Source organism: Megachile rotundata, chromosome 5, assembly GCF_050947335.1.
Source record: "Megachile rotundata isolate GNS110a chromosome 5, iyMegRotu1, whole genome shotgun sequence".
NCBI classification, from domain to species: Eukaryota; Metazoa; Arthropoda; class Insecta; order Hymenoptera; family Megachilidae; genus Megachile; species Megachile rotundata.
The window spans coordinates 13,778,981-13,800,525 of NC_134987.1; the positions used below are offsets into that span (position 1 = coordinate 13,778,981).

General features: G+C 33.3%; 1 protein-coding gene across 2 annotated transcripts in view; it reads left to right on the forward strand.

The window, feature by feature from the left end:
* SNF4Agamma (SNF4/AMP-activated protein kinase gamma subunit) overlaps nt 1-21,545 on the forward strand; it is a 157,486-nt gene that overhangs the window by 19,086 nt on the left and 116,855 nt on the right. For both annotated transcript variants that reach the window (XM_012292977.2, XM_012292981.2), the window contains exon 2: nt 16,954-17,658. In XM_012292977.2, the coding sequence (XP_012148367.2) occupies nt 16,962-17,658 (697 nt within the window). In that variant the 5' untranslated portion in view covers nt 16,954-16,961. The remainder of the gene's footprint in view (nt 1-16,953; nt 17,659-21,545) is intronic.

Consider the following 21,545-nt stretch of genomic DNA (forward strand, 5'->3'; position numbering starts at 1 on the left):
TTAAGGTTTTTTGGTTTAACAAGCGTCGAGTTCACAGAACTCTTTCGTTTTTAATGCTTAACCGAGTTTCCGGATACCCGATCATCCAATTATTGCGGAAAGGTACATGTAACTCTTTAGGTACGTTGACCTTTATCGATTTCACTTCCAGAAATACTTTCGCAATGATATGATGGACAGTAGACAGAAAACTAAAGTTTGTTATGTTTTAGGGTCGGTATACGCTTGTCTGCGAGTCAAATCTGACCCATGGTCTATTTTTGTGAGCGGATAATATATTTAACATTTTTAATACCTTAGTATCGTTATATTGTTATGAAGTAGACATACATTTTGTTGTTTAGTTATTATTACTTATCGGTGATATATGTGGACTCCAATATATAGAGCCTGATAATTGTCATTTTGTTTATTAATGAACGTACTGTTCAATGTTTGTTTACTGTGTTTGTTTACTGAATTCTTTTTGTACAACTTTGTTCGGAGGGAAACAATAGTATATACTGTATGCATGACAATAATCTAATGAAGTAAATAATGTCTTTTATATCGTAACTATACTGTATATTGGTCTATACATATATTAGTATATTACATATATTATTATTATCATATTACGATGTTTTAACCACTTAGAAAATCAAACTTGTACACTTTATTTTAAACGCTACATAACATTATTTATTATTAACTTATTTGTACCTTTTAAAAAATAAATATACTCAAAACAATTTACAGTGTTACGAATTTGAAGTTGTATACGTCTCTTGATAATTATCTTTTAACAGCTTTGAAACATGCAATATCTAGTTTAATATCACTTAACATCTCTTTTAACACTTTGGCGTGCTTAGGTCTGACTCGTGACATTCACAGCTAAAATGTGACAACCCTTACTGAAATTTTTAATTCTCTTCAACTTGAAATTTAGGTCTAATTATAATTTCTATAGCCTTAAAACTTCATAACGAACGAAGGCATGTAGAAAGGTTTTGTAAAAAATTTTTAAAGCGCAATTGCAAAATCTGGTGCTGTACGACTCTCAAGTATAGTGTGAAGAATATCTCTGAAAAGAAGTGTCACAAAATTTTTGGTTTTAAAATACTAGAATTATGAAGACGAATTTGTGAATATTTTTGGAAACTTAATATCTACTGTCCTTGTATCTCCTGACCAAAACAATATAAGGTAAACAAGTTTGTTTGTCACCACCCTTAAATGGACGTTTAGATTGCAGGGACCTGAGGGTCGTTTCTGATGCAGTAGCGAAAGAGCCAAGACGTCCGAACCATAAAAGTTCATAATTTAAAAAATTTTAAAGAGACAAAATGAGGGGAAATCCCACTCAAACGCCCTCTTATAAGAGAACTAATAAAGTAAAAAAGTTTTAAAAGAGTAGTGGCATTTTTCACCCATTTGCAATATAGGGCAAGGGGTTAATATTATAGCTATGTACAGTCACTTTTGACTGACGCATCTGGCAAATAAATTATAATGTAAGGAGTTAAAAAAGAAGTTCCTCGTCTGGTGTAGGTTATAGCGTGTCCCCGATTCGTGTCTGTTACGTGTCACCCGGTATGTAAAGGCGTTGGTTCGTATTATTTTTGTCGATGAGTGTACGTTCGCGTGTCTGCACCCCGCCATCAAGCGAAGGAGATTGGATCGTTAACAGGTTTTAGGGGAGAAGAGAATCGATTACGTTATTGATCGAATAACGTGGATGTAGCCGAGCTATAAATTCAAGAAAAACCGTAACTTTTTAGCGACACTTTCGATCCGATCGTTTATACGCTTGAAGTTCGTGGAGCGTGAAAGATGGTTCTTCTCGTTTCGATTCGTTTCTTGTTTGATATCGAATCGATGGGAATTTCGGATTATCTTATGCAATTATATGTTGCGGATCATTTAGGGAGGTATGAGAGGCTTTTCTGGGGAAAATGGCGATATAGGGGAAGGAGTTACAATAAATTTTCAAGTTTTCGAAGTTTACGAATTTTTAAATTGAAAAATTTTTGAATTTTCCGATTCTCAAATTTATTTATGCGGAAATATTGGAATTTTCAATTTTATTAATTTGGAAATTTTCTAATTTTTAATTTCATTAATTTGCAAATTTTAAAAATGTGTATATCGAATTTCTAAATATCTGAGTTCCTACATTTGAAGACATATACTTAAAATACTTAAATTTCAAAATTAAATACCTGCAATAAAAAAGCCAATTACCGGACCTTTTAAGAAAGAGCCATATAGCGAGACTACACTCTAAAAATGAAGTACTCAGATTACCCTAACCTGCTTATATTATTCTTTGTAACTTCTTCATCCATCAATGAGGGATTATCGATTCTACACATTTCACTTGAGCATATTTCATACTTGACAGTAGAATTACAGTTTCAGTTTTATAGTGAAGCACTTACTCCTAAAAGCAGCTGGCATTAAATGCATCGCGAAATATGAGTCACAGTTCATAACCATTTCTATTTTTATATTTACATCTTGTTTCGCTGTACGGCGAAATAGTCGATACATAGTTATGTCGATGACAATACAAGAAACGAAATGTTCGATTATTCCTAGAGATAGACCCGTTGCTTCTATCTCGCTGCATTATTATCACAGATACTGACCTTACTGTTTCTGCCCTAGTTTCCGTGAATGTTGAACGCAATTTTCGTCGTGATTGTCTAACTTTTGAATCGCTTCTTTCACGTACATGGGAAAATGGCATACTTTTGAAAGGTCACTCACACTATTCAATAATTTGTATTACATAATTGGAAATCAATATTTCTTAAATTAGTTTGCAATATTATACACGTAAACATAGTGAAATAGAGAGAAGTAATTAATAATAAAAAATTAATAACTTGAAAGGAATTCATAAAACTTTCAAACTAAACGATCTTAACGACTATTTTAATAACTGCTTTAATATCTGTTCTAGTGACTTTAACTAGTAGTTTAATGACTATTTTAATATCTGTTTTACCGACTATTTTAATAGCTATAATTAATAACTATTTCAGTCGAGCATCATCGATTTCGTGCATAAATGATACACTTCGAATCTAGAAAACGTAGGTGTACAGTGTCAATAATGACAGCAGCGAACGTTCGAATGCTTTGAAGGAACCTTTCACTTTTTCCGTGCGTTTTCTGTTACAACTACCTAGCCCTTTCAAACGTAGCTGTTATTGTTCTTGCCGCTTACACGCGAGCGAAATGAACGTATCTGCAAAGCCGACATTTTCCTTGGACGACCGATAAAAGTCCACGGTGTATTTCCTCGGCGCTTTCGTGATAACCGGTGACATCGATATTCAATGTAACGTAACTTCTGCTAGATGTTACATAAAATGTTTGCCGTGAAATTGATACATACTTTCATTCCCGGGCGCAACAAGAGAAGGAAGATCGATAATCTTCAATTTCACGGGATTCTATTAAAAATGCGGTTACGAACGTTATGACTACGTTTATGTTATTTTAATCAAGCGAATGTAATAAGTATCATGTGCGAGCACTTTATTGTTCGATGAATATCTGCAATATTTAGCGATGTGCACGAATGTCTGTTTACTGATATGCTCTTTTATTGTGTAGCAGAGAAAGCTAATTCTTTTAGCAGACAAGAGAGTAATTAACATATCGGTCCATAAAAATTATTGCTCAGAATATTGACGTAACATGTTCAAAAACTGGACTGATCCAGCTTCATCTAACCCTGAACTGATCTGACTATAAACTGGATTAATTAAACTCTATATTTGACCTTAACGCTGTAACCTAAAACTAAGTCATAACAAATCCTAAACGAGCCTAAGGTACTCATAACTCTAATCCTAAACTATTCTGTCATAATATTGTTTTAATGTAACCTAATCTAAGTAGTCTGGGTATACTTTAACTATAAGTCTAACACTATTATAATTTAATTGAAGCATGAAGTAGAGTTAAACTTAACTATGATCTAGTCGTAGCTCTAATTTAACTTCAACGTAATCTTAACTTTGACCCAACTGTATCATGAAAGTCTAACACTATTATAATCCAAACAAAGCATGAAGTCGATTTAACCTTAACCCTAACCCAGTAGCTTTAATTTAACTTCGACCTAATCTTAACTTTAACCGAACTGCATGTTCAATCTGATTTTAACTCTAACCTAACCTATTCTAATCCCAACCTTAACTCAATCTTCTAACATTATCTAAATACTAATAAAACCGTAACTGTCCAAAATTACTCCTCAGTTAAAAGCCCCATATCTCTACCGAAGGATAACCTTGGTTAAAAAATATTGATCTAAACTAATCCAAACGTAATCTAATTTAACCCTCCGTTAAATCCGGTATTAACACCAGTCAGCCTCGATATTAAATAAACCTGTACTCGGACCTGACACTCTGACCAGCGACAAAGTATAATTTTACATTCCCGAGGAACCGGAAGTATCTCGAAAGAGTTGCAGTCTATCCGACACATGTCATTTAATCGCCGAAAGTTAAGTGAACTTTCAATCGCTTCATTAACACAGTTACGTAAAGGTCGGCGATATATTCGCTTGTCGTGTAAACGCGTGTACGCGTTCAATAAAACGTTATCAGCACGTTACGATCGCTAGCGTTTCATCACAAGGTGTGTGCACATACGTACACGCGTGGTGAAATCTAACATGATCCGAGTCCGAGCGTGCGGCTGGTTTTATGGATGTTTGATCGAACGAACCAATCAGATCGCCGTGTCTGGTCGTTGGGTCATTTTGAGTTCGGTCTTCGGATGACTGTTCGCGAACGTATTTACGTCGTCACGTGTTCCGGATCGGTCCACGAGCCCAATAGAGCTTTACGTCATTCTCTAGCACGCGGTAAACAAGTATTCGCGAAACGAGTTTGGCCACCCGCCAAAGATCCGCATATGTTCCCGCGATATTTGTCCACGCCATCGCTTTACTTCTGTCAAGATTCTATTAAACGAAGGTGTTCGCGCTTCTACTTCCGGTAAATCGGACGTTGCATCGAGGTTAACGCGACCGGAGATCAATTTAGGTGGTCCAGACTGGTCCAGATCGAGCTGTTGTTGGGGGTATGCGAATTCTCTATTCGTTAAGCGTAATGCCATGATTTTCAAGAAAGCCAAAATCCGATAATGGGGACCTCTGGTGGCGAACTGGGAAGCTATAGACAAGGATAGATAGATCCTTGTCTCTCCAATGTATCTTTCTTTTCACGAGACGAGGCAAAATTCGTTTTCTGGCACGCGTGGCGAAACGATGGTGCCGTAGCAAGGTCGGCGGGCGCCCGCGGCATCGATTTTTAAAAAATTTTTATATGCGGATGTATGCACATGTAATTTTTGTTTTGCAATTTTATGGAAATAAAAGAATATATTTTTAATAACCGTTTATGGTTGTTAGTTTGTTTTTTCAGCAAATTAGTCATTTTTTCACGTACAACTAATTCAAAATTTGGCTGCGATGGACGTTCGGCGCAAGATTTATGAATAATTTATTTATTATTTAGTCTGAAATCATATATGCTAAACTGGTTCGAAGAAGATACCGTATCGCATGAAATATAAGATGTATATACATTTGCACGTTCCTCGGAAGAAATAACGCAGATATAAGAGAAAAATCGATTGCTACTACGAGACGAAATAGTTAGTTGTATTAAAAACATAAGAGACAAAAATTTATAAATAAAGCATATGAATAATAAAAAGACTTTTTTAATAAAATGCACTGTTTGTAATAATTACCATAACTCTACATATTTTGTAAGATAGATATAGATTTAATGATAAAAGAATGTTATATACAAAAATAATTTATGTGATTGCTTTAATACTATTCCTGCAAGAGAAAAATATTCAAAGGTCAGGTATAGGAAATATGTAATGTGTTTCGGGTGATTAAAATTTTTAACGTGAAAGAGATCGGCAAATGGAAAAGAAAGACAGATAGAATGTTGAATTGGTCGGCAAACAAGAAAGACTCGTGCGTGTTTTGTCTTTTGCATTCAAAAATCAAAATTCTTTATTTTTGGTTTTTCGTGAATGAAACTTTGATCATCGTATTCGTCTTGTTGTTCTAATTAAAATGAGACCAAACACGATATAATTTGAAGCATAATTACTGGTTTAGATTTGACGATAAAAGTTTCTGACGTAGAGGAGGATAGCGAGTGAAGAAGAAAGAGACACTGCGGTCGTGGCAGTCGGCAAAGATCAAAAGTCTGTTCAATTGTTTGCAATGCTTATGCATTGCTAACTTTTTTATTTTTGATCTATTTTGTATACAACTTGTTTCATCATATTCGTGACATTTTCCTGATTAAAATGAGACCAAACACGACGTAATTTCAGTTATATGTACTTGCAATATCTTATTGGAGTAAAGTCATCGATGTACGCGTAACATCTTACGTCGTAGTCTGTTATGTGTCGGAACGTAAGACACTTTTCTAAGTAAACAATTGGCTGAGAGGTGAGGAGTCCTGCCTCGTAATCTGTGCATCCTGTTTGTCGTAGGTTCGATCCCACTGAAACGTGGTTTCTTTTCATGTTACGTTTTTCATTTTTTTTCTTTTGTAATTGTGAAATTATAAATAAATATAGCATGTGGCGTCATCTTGCAGTGCGAGCAATGCATTTCGTTAGAAATGCATAAAAAAAATAATTGAAAAATGCACTTCCTTCTCCTTGTTCGTAAAATGAAAACGCGCGCAGTGTAAATTGGTGTATGAGAAAGTTATCCCGGCATTATTAATTAATCTTATAGTTAATATGTGTATTCTTTGTGTTTAACGTTAAATAATTAATTTGTAATTGGAAGTGTGTTATTAGTTTTTGATTTTTTCCGATCCTGATTATTTAACAGTAATAATATTAAAATAAATTCAAAGTGTTTTTAAATAATTGTTATTTACAAGATATAAAACATCTGCAATTAATAGCATACATGTACAATAATATTTAATACATGTAATAGAGATCCTAATCACGTACAATATTAATTACGTATTATGAAAATAAAAATCGAAATAGTGAGGCAGGTTATGACTGTTCATGTGTTGTGTACAAATGCAATTCCCCTTCCAATGAGACGTTTCTTCGCAGTAAAGAATGAGTGTGTCATCAGGATGAATTGTATCGTTGACGACAGTTCTGTATCGGCTATTGCTACGAAAGAATAAAATAAAGAAGTATAATATTTTAAACGTGCTCATTTCGCAATAATCGATAGAAAAGTGAATGAAGAGCAAGGTGTAACCGAGTGTCATATATGATTTTCAAACTTTGTCGTAGATTGGCGCTCCATAAAGATTGCTCTTTTCTTTTTACTATTATTTTTATGGTATCACTTCGTTAACTTATTAGTGTGTTAATTTCATTATTTGTTCGTTATAATTTCCTATTCGTTCAAAAGGAAATAATTATATATCGTAGAAAAGATCGGGAAAATTGTTAAAAAAAACAAAACATAACTAATTTATTATATATTATTTCTGGAATTAATATTTTGTGTTTGCACATAATACATTTGAAAATAGAATATCATGATACGATTGCTATCATCTATTAGTTTTGATGCAAACTGTTTTTTAATGGTGGGCCCTTTTAGCGGTACCCTCTGGGGTGCCATATGTATGTACGTATAGCCAGGCCTGAACCCAGTCAGCACCAAGCAGCGCGATATCCCAGCGGCCATGTTGTTATTCAAACGACTCGGATGTATTGAATTCTCCCAACCAAAACTTCTCTGCGAAGAAGTAATATTTCGACAGGATTTCTTTTGCATACTATTCCCAGAAGTTTAATCTAGGTCGGTACGGAGGCCGATTTTGCAATTTCGTCCAAAACAATTTTATGAACTGAAAACTAACATTTCTTATAGAAGAAAATTTTTCGCGTCCCACTTTTCCAAAAACGGCCTCCGTACCGACCTAGATTAAACTTCTGAGAGTAGTATGCAAAAGAAATCTTGTCGAAATATTACTTCTTCGCAGAGGAGTTTTGGTTGGGAGAATGTGTGTTTTGTCGTAGCATCCTATTTACCGTCCTTGTCTCTCCTAACCAAAAACACAGTTAGTAGACAGAGAACATTCGACGAACTTCACACCGCTCGATCTAGTGAATTTCATTACGCTTAACACGAGTATTTGTTTGGTAACCTTTTAGAATAACTTATTTGTGAAATTAACTAGGTCTATGAGTATTCTTTTCTTTGCTTCTTTTTAATTATATTTTATGTTCTCGTGAAAATGCTGTAGGGAGTACTGTAGAAAATACTGTATTTGTTGAAAATGTTTGATTAGTTACATTTGTAAATTAGGAGAGGTGAATATTACAGTTTTAAGAATTGTTTTGAGGACTACTATTTTGTTAATATGAAGTGATTGTCTGAGTTAGGGTTAGTCATTAGTGAGAAATTTATCGGTGTTGTTTGCCTTTATTTCTGATTCTTGAGAATGAAAAGCGTGGAAATGAATTTCCAAATTTTTAAACTCTCACATTTATTGAATTCTGAAATTTTCAAATTTTCCAAATTTCAAAATCCCAAATTTTCAAATTTTTCAAGTTCCCAAGTTCGTTAAATTCCTAAATCCCAAAATTTCCTAAATTCCCGAATTTCTCAAATTCCCAAATTCCAAAATTTTGAAATTTCACAATTTCCAAATACCAAATTTCCCAAATTCCAAATTCCCCAAATTCCAAATTCCCCAAATTCCAAATTCTCCAAATTCCAAATTCCCCGAATTCCAAATTCACCCATTTCCAAATTCCCCGAATTCCAAATTCCCCCATTTCCAAATTCCGCGAATTTCAAGTTCCCCGAATTTCAAATTCCCCGAATTCCAAATTCCCCAAATTCCAAATTCTCCAAATTCCAAATTCCCCGAATTCCAAATTCACCTATTTCCAAATTTCGCGAATTTCAAGTTCCCCGAATTTCAAATTCCCCGAATTCCAAATTCCCCGAATTCCAAATTCCCCAAATTTCAAATTGCCCAAATTCCAAAATTTCCTATTTCTCAAGTTTCCAAATTCCAAAATTTGTAAATTTCCAAAATTTCGCAAATTTCTCAAATTTCTAGTTCCGAAACTCCCAAATTTTCTAAATTCCTAAATCTTCAAATTTTCAATTCCCAGTTCCCAAATTTCCAAATTCCCTAATATCCAAATTCTTAATCCCCATTTTCCAAATTCCTCAAATTCAAATAAAATCTAGAAAACTAAAATAAATACAAAAATAATGAAATCTTGAAAATTTCCCAGTGACAGCCAACATATAGAGTGACCTTATCTGCATCATTCCCTTATCAAAATCTCTCATGGTCACCAATGTGCATAATCTGTATTACAACAATTAAACAGTGAACTCGCAATACCCGAGAACCTATCGTAATAATTCGCTTTATTTAAAATGTTATGTTTGCAACAAATGTTTGAGCAGTGATATTTCGTTCGCGAAGCGCGTGTGATGTCATCCCGTTTCATTAGAGAGATGTAGGACGTACAAGATGCGTCATCAACAAGTTTCATGTTTCCTGACGATTTGGAAACTTGTATCGATTAATGTCGTTCAGTTTACTCGAGTTTGACGAATTATGGTCTCGTTGCATTCATGCTGATATGTATTGTATGTACGACAGCGTGGAAAGTTATTTATCTTATCGGGCTTTCATTTACTTTGCAAACACTATCTACTATTTCGGTTAGTTTTGATGATAAAATTATTCTGGTGAACGTGCATTTAACGAGTGCCTCTAAATTAATTTTATTTATTATATTTTATAATTGAAGTTGGTATGTGAGTATAATAATTCGTTAATTACAAAAATAATTTGTGACGAAATATAATTTGTGATATACAAATTTGTCAGAAAATATAATTTATTATATACGAATATGGTAAGTTATTGTAATAAAAGGGGGATTTGTGTAAAATACACGTATGTACAAGCAATAGAAAAGTAAATAAAATGTACGTACGTGTACTTTGTATAATACTTTGTATCATAGTGTTATGCACAGTATATAAATAAAAAAATATATATGTATATCTATATATATTATTTGGTTACAGTTATAAAATATTTATGAAATTATTTCGTTTAACAAATTTGCTCTATTTATAGAGGTATTATTATAGGTTTTGTTGTAAAGTTAACTGTAATGATGATTAGTATAAATATAAATGATACGTCTTTACGTCGCGGCGTCTCGTAAAACTCTCCCTCGAGCACGCGTGCAGGTTTGGACACGTCGGTTAAAACAAAAACCTAGCGCTTTCTGGAAAAATTCCATCGTTCCTCGCCTAATACATTGTATGATATATTACGTCGCATAATATTACTTAAACCGAATTATGTTACATTCCCTACATTATTAATGTTGAAAAATGAAATTATGCACAATTAATTATGAATGAAAAGCAACCCGATATCGATTTACCGTTATTTATTTCGTATTAGAGTTCAAATATTTCGCGTTAATTATACTTGACCGAAGGAAACTTTTACATACCCCTAATATTTTATATCCAATAATTACTTATTTTGTCAGAATTATTTTTTCGGTACGAAAATATTTACGTATTATATTGTATTATTATATTAAATTATATTTACATATTATACTATAAAATATTTACATATTATTACTTGATATTTTATGTGGTATCATAAAAATGAAATAAATTGAAGTAATATTTACATAAGAAAAAATGTGCATTGCACGATATTTGTATTCTAGAATATGCAAGTATAAAAAACATGTGATGTAATCCATATTGGAAGTATAGTCTTATATTGGATTAAAGATGATACCGATTGAGCTAAATCTATTTCGCATCCTTGCGGAACAAGCAACTTTGTTACTGAGCCGAACCAACTGTACCTGTTGCTACATTATCCGTAAAAGTCTGTAAACGACTGACCCTTGAAGAACAGATATTCTATACCGTGTTCCAGAAATGTTTTTATGGTTCTATGAAAGCGAGATGATTTTAGAGTTTACACAATTTTTAAGCTTTTACATTTTTAAGTTTACTGATTCTGAAATCTTTAAATTCGTAAATTATGAATTTGCAAGTTTATAATTGGTAGATTTCCTTATTTCAGATTTACCAAATTTTTAAATTTCCTACTTTTCAAATTCTCAACTATTTGAAAGATTTTCGAATTCCTAACTTTTCAAGTTTCCAAATTCCCAAATTTCAAACTTCTCAAGTTCCCAAAGTCCCAAAATCCCAACTTCTCAAATTCCCAAATTCTCAAATTCCCCACTTCTCAAATTCCCAACTTCTCAAGTTCCCAAAGTCCCAAATCCCCAACTTCTCAAATTCCCCACTTCTCAAATTCCCAACTTCTCAAGTTCCCAAAGTCCCAAATCCCCAACTTCTCAAATTCCCCACTTCTCAAGTTCCCAAAGTCTCAAATCCCCAAATCCTCAAATTCCCAAATTCTCAAATTCCCCACTTCTCAAGTTCCCAAAGTCCCTAATCCCCAACTTCTCAAATTCCTAAATTCTCAAATTTCCCAAGTTCTCAAATCCCCAACTTCCCAAATCCCCAACTTCTCAAATTCCCAAATTCTCAAATTCCCCATTTCTCAAATTCCCAAATTCTCAAATTCCCCACTTCTCAAGTTCCCAAATTCTCAAATCCCTAACTTCTCAAATTCCCAAATTCCCCATCCCCCAAATTTCCAAATCCCCAACTTCTAAAGTTCCCAAATTCCCAAAATCCCAAATTCTCAAATTCCCCAAAGTCCCAGAGTCCCAAATTCCCAAATTCCCAAATTCCCAAATACCCAATTTCCTAAATGCTCAAATTCCCAAATTCCCAAACCCCTAAATCGTCAAACCCCCAGTCTCCCAACGGCCAAATATTGAACATATCTAATGCACCCATTCTACAACGGAATTTCTAGGCAGTATAACAAGAATCTACTAAACCTACCTTCATCCTTTACCCATACACGTGCACAGTACCCACTGAGTAGTGATATTCAACCTGAATTATAGGGCTCATCTGATAGTGAGGATTTTGTAGCCTTCGGCGAGAAGACATTTACTCATGTCTGACATAATAAGTGATGCAGTCATAATGTACGAATGACCTTGTAGGATAAAGATCGTGAATCTCAATGTTAGTACATACGTCTGAATCTTAAGTACAAAGTTCTGAAAGAACTTTATCTTCGTATGTCGTGTGTTCTTACATATGTATGCCAAAGTGGTACAGATATTTATCCTGGTAGCATATCTCAGATTTTGCTTTTAGCAATCAAGTGTAGCAGAATTATTATTTGTGTATTTATTACTATTCTTTTAATATTATAATTAAATTACCTTGGTTTGCATGATGTATTTGTATAAAAATTGTTATGTGTAGAATTATTGTAAATGGAGGTGGAAGTAGTTGAAATGTGGACAACAAGGTTAACTTTTCAATTCTTAGTACTTAGTGTTAGATTATTTTTAATGTAGTGTCTTCTGTTATAAATGAAAATAATTCTGAAGAGATTATGAGACATATAAGTATTTATTTATGGTGCTATAAATAATGTTAATGCTACTGAAGGTAATTTTTAGACGACCATTAACTATTAAAAGTTATTGGTACTTATAGTATCAATGCTGTATATCGTACATATCTTATTACTTATTGCTGGATTATTTTTAATATAGTGTCTTCTGTTATAAATGAAAATAATTCTGAAGAGGTTATGAGGCACATAAGTATTTACTTATGATGCTATAAATAATGTTAATTCTACTGAAGTTAATTATTAGACGACCATTAACTATTAAAATTTATTAGTACTTATAGTATCAATGCTGTATATTGCACATGTTTATAAAAAATTTATTAAAAATGTAAGATAATCAAGAAATAATAAATGTAATGAAGAGTAACAAATTAAGATGACAAAAAGTACAGCAAAGTGTGCGATATACGAAACTGCGGATATTAGCGGATTAAGGACAAGATAAAGGAAACACCCTATATATTAAAAGTTGCTATATAGAGAAACGTTTCCACGGCTACGAAATAGAGGGCGTACTTACCGCAATGCGCCAGTGACGTGTTCACGAATGCAACAAAGCGTTTTTTTTACTCGTTGGAGCATACAAGAAACAACATTTGTACATCTCTAATCACCTATTTTTTTTTGTCTTTTTCTTTTAATCACAAACGTATCGATTGAACGCGTCACTCTGATCGATTCAACCGGCGAGCATTTCGCGTTCTTTTTCGGTGGATAACGCTTTTAAATTCGATGGCCGGAGTTTGGTTTCCAATCAAATGGTGAATTTAATCAAAGCTAGAAAAAGAATCGGTCCATCAGGTTGCCGGACCAGAATTCGAATCTGGGATTTTTACTGATCGGTCGATTGCATTTGCCAATTTAACGAACCGGTGAATGAGCCGGTTCTTTTTTCGAAACTGGAAAATTCGCGGTGACCGTTGCTTGAATTCTCTGGCACGAACGAGATTTGAAATTCAAAATATCTTCGATGTTTCGTGCGAATGTTACACAAATGTATGTACATGTATGTATGCACACGTAAGAGTTTCCTATATACATATGTATAAATACACATATGTGAGAATTCTTGCACATACATGTACGAGTATACATGTAAGAGTTCTTACATACATACACATGTGAGGACATACATGTATGAGAAATTTTAAACATGTATGTAGGAGTACATACTAGTAAGAGTTCTAACATGAACATGTGAGAACACATATACATAAGAATTTTTACATATGTGGGAGCACATACATGTAGGAGTATATACATGTAAGAGTTTTTCACATACATATATGTAGGAGCACATGCATATAAGAATTCTTAAATACATATACATGTAAGAGTACACCTAAGACTCTTTACACATGTGTGTAGAAGCACGCATATGTGTAGAACTGCACACATGTAAAAGTCGGTTCATATGAATATGAGAGTTCACATATGAAAGAGTTCTTACCCATACAATACACAAAATATACAAACATGTATATAAAAATAATTGCATAAATATATGTAATATAACATATGTAATATATGTTACATAAATATATGTCAGTATAATATATTTGTTAAAGAGACTGTAATATTTAAATTGGATCTTTCATGCATTTAATGATTATTTTGATTGCATGAATTTTAATTGAAGAAATTGTTATTATTTTAATTGGAAGCTCTGTTTAATTAATGGATGGTTTTGGTGGAACGAATTAAATACAAATATAATTGTTGCATTTGTATTCGAGAAGGAAAAATTTATAAATAAGTATTTGTAATTGTAATTAAAGTGATCCTTACTGAGTACAAAAGAAGAGACTCTAAGTACTCTGTTATTATAATACTTTATTAATGATACAATGAATTATGAAGTAAATGTAAATTAAATGAATGTAATCATACTTAAAATAATTTTTATTAAGATGTACCACTAGCGATTCTTTTCATTATAACAATTAAAAACTATTTTTCTATTTTTACAATTTGAAGATGTGATTATTGTGCTTACATATTTTATTATTTTTCTTGTGAAATATGATTTCAATAAAAATATTTCGAGCTTGGTATAATTATTGAGATAGATAAATTAAAATAAAGGTCAGTGAAAAAAAATAATGACAAAGCATTTGAAAAGTTTTTGAAGAACAATTATTCATAAAGTCGAATTATGATCCTCTTAGCTTCTAGTATTGTTTATTATTGTTTACCCTTGTTCCTTGTTTACTCCATTAATCTCAGTTTCAAGTTTAGTCGATGGTATTGTTCACCCTTGTTCCTTGTTTGCTTCATTAATCTCGGTTTCAACTTTAGTCGATAATATTAGGTTAGGTGCGTGTATATTTAGTTCGTGTGTCACGGTAATTAACGCAGTTGTTGTCGATCACTTTTCACTTCCTTGCTAATTAAAACAGTAAATTTTCCAATTTTTAGATCCCTACATTTATGGATTTTTAGATTTATAACATATCTTAGATTCTTAAATTTCTGGGTTCCTAAATTCCTTTATTTTTAGGTTACTAGATACCTAGATTTCTAAATTCGTAAATTACTAAATAGATAAGTTTCAAAATTAAAAAATTTGTAAATGACTAAATTTTTAAATACCAAAATTCCTAAATTTCTAAATTCCTAGATTTCTACATTCATAGGTTCCTAAACTCCTAGTTTTCAAATTTAAAAATTTCCAAATTTTCAGATGATCCAATTATCAAATTTCCAAATTTAAAAGCTCCCAAATTACCAAATTTTCACATAAACGAATTTCCAAATTTCATGCAGCAAGCAGAAAAGAAAACATTAAACATCCAAACTCTCTTCATCAAAAACAAAATTTTCTAAATAAAATCAATTTGTACTTACTAAAAAATTAAGAGTAAACAAACTTCTTACAGTTCAATACAGAAACGTACAAGAATAGTTCTGAACCAACCATAGCAAAAGGGGTAACTTCCATTCAAATATTTGCAATTGTCCTGCACTGTTTGCTGCGCAAACAAACTCCATTTCTTAAAGAATCTTCCAGGATCGTAGTTGTTGGTCAATAAAAGGAAGGACGTATTTCTTATATAGGCCAGCGCTTAAGTTTTTATTTAGACACATAGCATTGTTGACATATTTCCCTTCCTCTTATTTCTCATAAAAATTTCATGATCGTGTAATTAAAATGTTTCGACAGACCCCTCGTTTTGACGTCACGTGAAAATTATCCCACAAAAACACTTCAAACAAGATTCTATTCATTTACTTTCCTGCGTTAATTATATCTTTCGAACAATGCTCCGCACGGAAATTCAGGCAGTATTTTTACTTACGTAAACGTCGGACTAATTATAAATATTCACTTTCCACGGGAATGAAAATAAGGACAGCTTACCGCGAGCATATTATTGGTGTTAATTAATCGATCAACCGAGTTATTTTTACCTTTTTTCGGTGTCCTAGTTAGCACTACCCTGATTATCTATCGCTCGTTGCTCTGAAAATTTCAACTTCCTCTTTGATTGATCACAAAAGAAATTGCGAACTTTTTGCAGTCGGAAAATGTTGAAAAAGCGGCGGAAATAATCGTGGTCATGAATAGCCGAGTAGACAGTGTATACCTATCATCAACTGTTTCGAAGAAAGTCTTTCACGCACAAAAATGAGACTTCCTTTTGAAAACTTTCTCCTTTTTTGTTGCGGTATGTGCACTTTTCTTGTGCAGTTAAGGCGGTTCAATAATACATTAGGTACAATAGTTCTTTATTCAGAATTTTATTGTTCAAATTTTATAGTGGTCCCTCGTCTTAAACGGTACTCTTTGTACGCTAGTTTATTGTTAGGAGATAATAATCTTGTTTTGGGAGAATTAGGAGGACCGTTGTTTTGGAAGAATCGTTGTTAGGGTTATGATGTATTGAAAACAAAAAAGAATGAGAACAAATTTTTTATTAATAGATACTCGAAAGTTTATTTAACCATTAAAGATATTATACAAATTATAAGGAAACGAAATTAGGATCTATTACGATTTTCGTGTGGTTCTCAAAGGGTTAAATGTAGGACATATGGTACATCAGGTACTCAAGCTACTAAACTCAAACTTTTGTTAATGTGGATATATACTAAAATAATTTAAAAATTATAAACTACAAAATCAGTTCAGTTCAGTGTATATCAAGGGTTAACAATAAAAACTTCACATAGCCCTAAACGTCTAAAGTCAAAAGTAGCCAGAGGTGTCAAACTCTAAACCACCTGACTTAACGATCGATATTCCAAAATAGATAACAGCTATTTATCATATCAATGCACGAGACAGAAAATAAATATAGCACGCTTTAATCTCCCAATTGAATCATATTCGATAATAATGGAAGCAGACGTGAGATATCTAAACTGACGAATCATGTTTCTTTTTCAGATTCCTCGATGGAGAGTTCCGGTGGTGACAAACAGAACGAGTCGGACGATTGTGATGTGACCGCCAATAATCAGCACGAGAACAAGATGACGGGTCAAGAGGACACCAACGTGAAGGGGAACAAGAACCTCGGCGAACAGGAGACGTTGAAGAACCTGAAGAATCTAGAGAACAGCCAGAATGACGAGGCTCCGAATAAATTATCGAAGGCGGTGTCCCAGGACGACGAGGAGGACGAGGACGAATGTAAAGGCTCCGACGAGGACGAGCTGAAAGAGGAGAAAACCGACGGTAAAAAGGACGAGGAATCGTCGAGTAGCACCACGTCGACGAGCACGTCCGACGACGAGTCCGAAACTAGTTCGGATGACAAGACAGAGGCTTCGAAAACCGAGCAAATCAAGACGGTGGCGGCTGAAACCAAGAAAGAGGAAACGTCGAAGAATGACGACACCACCGACGACAGCGATATCGAGGATGATTTGATCTCTGCTATTAATTATAACACTATTACCTCGTTGGCTGCTCTCAAGGATATGCTGCAATCCTCTGGCGAGGATTCCGACGGTGTGGATAGCTTTTTTCATCACTATTTTCTGTCGCACGTGAACAGGTTACCTTCCAGAAATCAGACGCATAGTCCCTATCCTTGGGGCAGGAGGTTGTCGGAATGCAGGGAGGAGGACGAATACGAAACTGAAGAAGGTAAGGGTACAGTACTAGTATTAGATACAGTAGATTATAGTAAATTATACTCTTGTTATGTAAAAAAAGATATATACACTTATTGCTGCATGGATGCAGTAGGTTCTTGTTGTTTTGTAGGATGAGGTCCTTGTACACTTATTACTATATGAACACAGCAGGTGGTACACTCTTGTTATATTGTAGGATGAGGTCCTTGTACACTTATTACTCTATGGACACAGCAAGTGGCAGACTCTTGTTATATTGTAGGATGAGGTCCTTGTATACTTATTACTCTATGGACACAGCAAGTGGCAGACTCTTGTTATATTATAGGATGAGGTCCTTGTACACTTATTACTCTATGGACACAGCAAGTGGCAGACTCTTGTTATATTATAGGATGTGGTCCTTGTACACTTATTACTCTATAGACACAACAGATGGTAGACTCTTGTTATATTGTAGGATGAGGTTCTTGTACACTTACTATTATGTAGATACAGTAGATTGTAAATTCTAGGATGAGTATGTCTAGACAAGAGTTTGTGGACCTTGAAATTTGTGGATGTAGCATAAGTGAGTTTACAACTTTGAAATTTTTAAATTTTTAAATTTTTGAATTGTTGAGCCTGGAGGGTTTTGAACCTTGAAATTTTTAAACTTGAAAAATTAAATTCGAAAATTTGTTAACTCTAAAAGTTTAAAATCTTGCCTCCTAAAAATTTCACAAACTTGAAGGCTTTGGAATTGTGGACTTCCAAATTTTGAGACTTAGCAATTTTGATACTTCAAAAAATAATGTCTTTTTTATAGTAAAAAAATTAATGTTTTTGAACGTGGATCTGAGTCCATACAATTGCCAGAAAACTGTTTCCAGAATTAATAACGAGTCGAATCCTTTGCAGGAGTGAAATAATAATTGCTCGATACATGAAATTTTCAGTAGCAGTCTAGACCGAGAATAATCGAACAGACACACTGTGTATTTTGATAAGATTGCGATTCAGGTATGGTAAACATGTATCAATATAATTGGATATTTTGATTTTTCGATGTGTAGATAAGATATGGATAGTATTAATTGATAAATATTATATGTATATGTGTATGTCAGGTTTCGTATACAATAGTGTCATTCAAAATTTTACCAAAATATTCAACTATGACATCAAGGATTATTATTTTAGGATTGTAAATTTTTAATTATTTCACGTTGTTATTATAATTGTAGGAGTATTCACAATTTTCTCTTTTACTTTTATTCGACGCAATTATCGGTGATTGATGTATTGATTAGTCAATTTAGACTTTGGAATTTTGAAACTTTGGAACTTTGAAATTTCCGGCTTTGGTAAATCAAGATTTCAGAATTTGCCATTTTGTGTATGTTGACGTTGGCACGTCGCTATTTTGGGACCTAGAGATTTTGAAATTCTGAAATTTTCTGATTTTGAGATGGAAATTTCCCATCGTTGAAGCTTTGATATTTTGAAAATTTTTAAGTCTATTGCTTTGATATGGAATTTTTTAATTTCGATACTTTGATATCTTAAGATTTTAAAGATTTGTTAACTTTAGCACCTGGATACTTTGGAATTTTTTAACTTTCGGACTGTGGAATTTTTTAACTTTCAGATCTCAAAACATATTACATTGCAGACAAGTAAATCTCATAAAATTACCACTTTCAAAAATTAATTTTGTTCCACAAAAATTTAGGAAGATTCGTACTCGTGAAAAAGCTAGAACGTAGAGTCAACAGAACATAGAGTCACCAACCTAGAATTTGTCTAATATAAAGCTACTGAGATTCTCTTATACTATAACATTTTTTGATATTCAGAATTCTTTTCTTCGATTTCTTAATCAAATCCCAAATTATATATATAACTATCCTCTATCAAAGTCAGTTGATCATTTTGAAAAGTTTATGAATTAATTTGTCAATCAAATGTAGCGTTCCACCTTATTGCCATAATTGTAGCATCATTCAAAATAATTTCTTCCGTTATTTTCCACTCACTTAACCGATTATTACCAGCTTCAAAATGTTAATTAGTTACACAAGAATTATAATTGAAATTTAAATGAATTCTCCGAGCAACTTCATATTAGTCTTATTCTTTGTCGATACGCCGTCCGCGTTAAAATGCGAAGCAGCCAACGTTGAGATTCAAACTGATTTCGATTGAATCGCGTGCTCGCGTACAGTCAAGTGCAAATCTGGCTTCTCTAAGTAAAATAAGACGTTCAAGCAAGATAACATTTTACACTCGTTGATTTCCAGGGATTTTAGGAGATTTTTAGAGATTTTAGGAGATTTAGCAATTTGGAGATGTATTATAGTATTATGGAATACATGTATGGATACAGGAATACATCTATGGATACATGAATACATCTATGGATACATGAATACATCTATGGATATATGAATACATCTATGGATACATGAATACATCTATGGATACAGGAATATATCTATGGATACATGAATACATCTATGGATATATGAATACATCTATGGATACATGAATACATATATGAATATGTGGAAGCTCAGGAATTAGGGTAGATATGGAAAATGGAGGAATTTATTAGTTTCTGAATATTTCGACATCTAAAAACTTTTAACTTATGAAACTTATGAATATGAGAATGAATTTATGAATTTGTGAACGTAGTAATTTCGGAATACAAGTATTATTGAATTTGGTATTTGAGGAATTCGGGATGTGGAGATGTAGGAACATGGAGATCAAGGAATTTGGTGGTATAAGTATTTGTGGAGTTGAAAATTTGTAGGAGTAAGGATTTGGAGACCTAAGGATTTCAGGATGTAGAAATTTTGGGATATAGGTATTTGGGGACTGTAGGATGTGGAGATGTAGACAAATGGAGATCAAGAAATTTGGTGGTCCAAGAGTTTGTGGACCTTGAAATTTGTGGATGTAGAAATTTTAGGTCGTAGGAGTTATGGGACGTAGGGATTTCGGGATGAAAGAATTTTTGGACGTAGGAATTTTGGGATGTAGGAATTTTGGGATGTAGGAGTTTTGGAACGTAGGGATTTTGGAACGTAGGAATTTTGGAACGTAGGAATTTCGGGACGTAGAAATTTCGGGACATAAGAATTTTGGGACGTAAGAAATTTGGAACGTAGGAATTTTTGGACGTAAGAAATTTGGAATGTAGAAATTTCGGGGCGTAGGAATTTTGGGACGTAAGAAATTTGGAACGTAGAAATTTTGTGACGTAGGAATTTTGGGACGTAAGAAATTTGGAACGTAGAAATTTCGGGACGTAGGAATTTTGTGATGTAAGGAATTTGTGACGCATGAACTTCGGGACGTAGGAATTTTGGGACGTAAGAAATTTGGAACGTAAGGATTTTGGAACGTAGGAGTATTGAGACGCAGCAATATTAGAACGTACGAATTTTAAGACAAAAAAAATTTAGTATATAGAAATTGTGGAGCGTCGGAATTTCGAGACGTAGACCTTGGTACACAGAACTTTTAAGGCATAGAAATTTTTAAATCGTAGTTTTGAGAAGTAGAAATTTTAAGATGTAGAGACTCTGTGATATAGAGACATTGCGACGTAGAATTTATGGAAATAGTTATTCAAAGTTGTGATATGTATTGATGACTTGCAAATTCAAAAAATTTAGAACTATAGAACCTTAATAACTCTTGAAAATCAACACCTATTATAAATAAAAGCAAAATTTAAAAAAATTGAAGAACTGAAACCTTGAAAGTTAGAAACGGTAGCTTTAACCCATGCAGCGTGTCCAACAAGTTTGGCGATGTAAAAGTGATCAGGTTTGCATACGTGTTCCTAATCAAAGGAAGCCAGATTTGCTCCCGCGTGTACATCCGCGGTAGATTGCGAGAAAA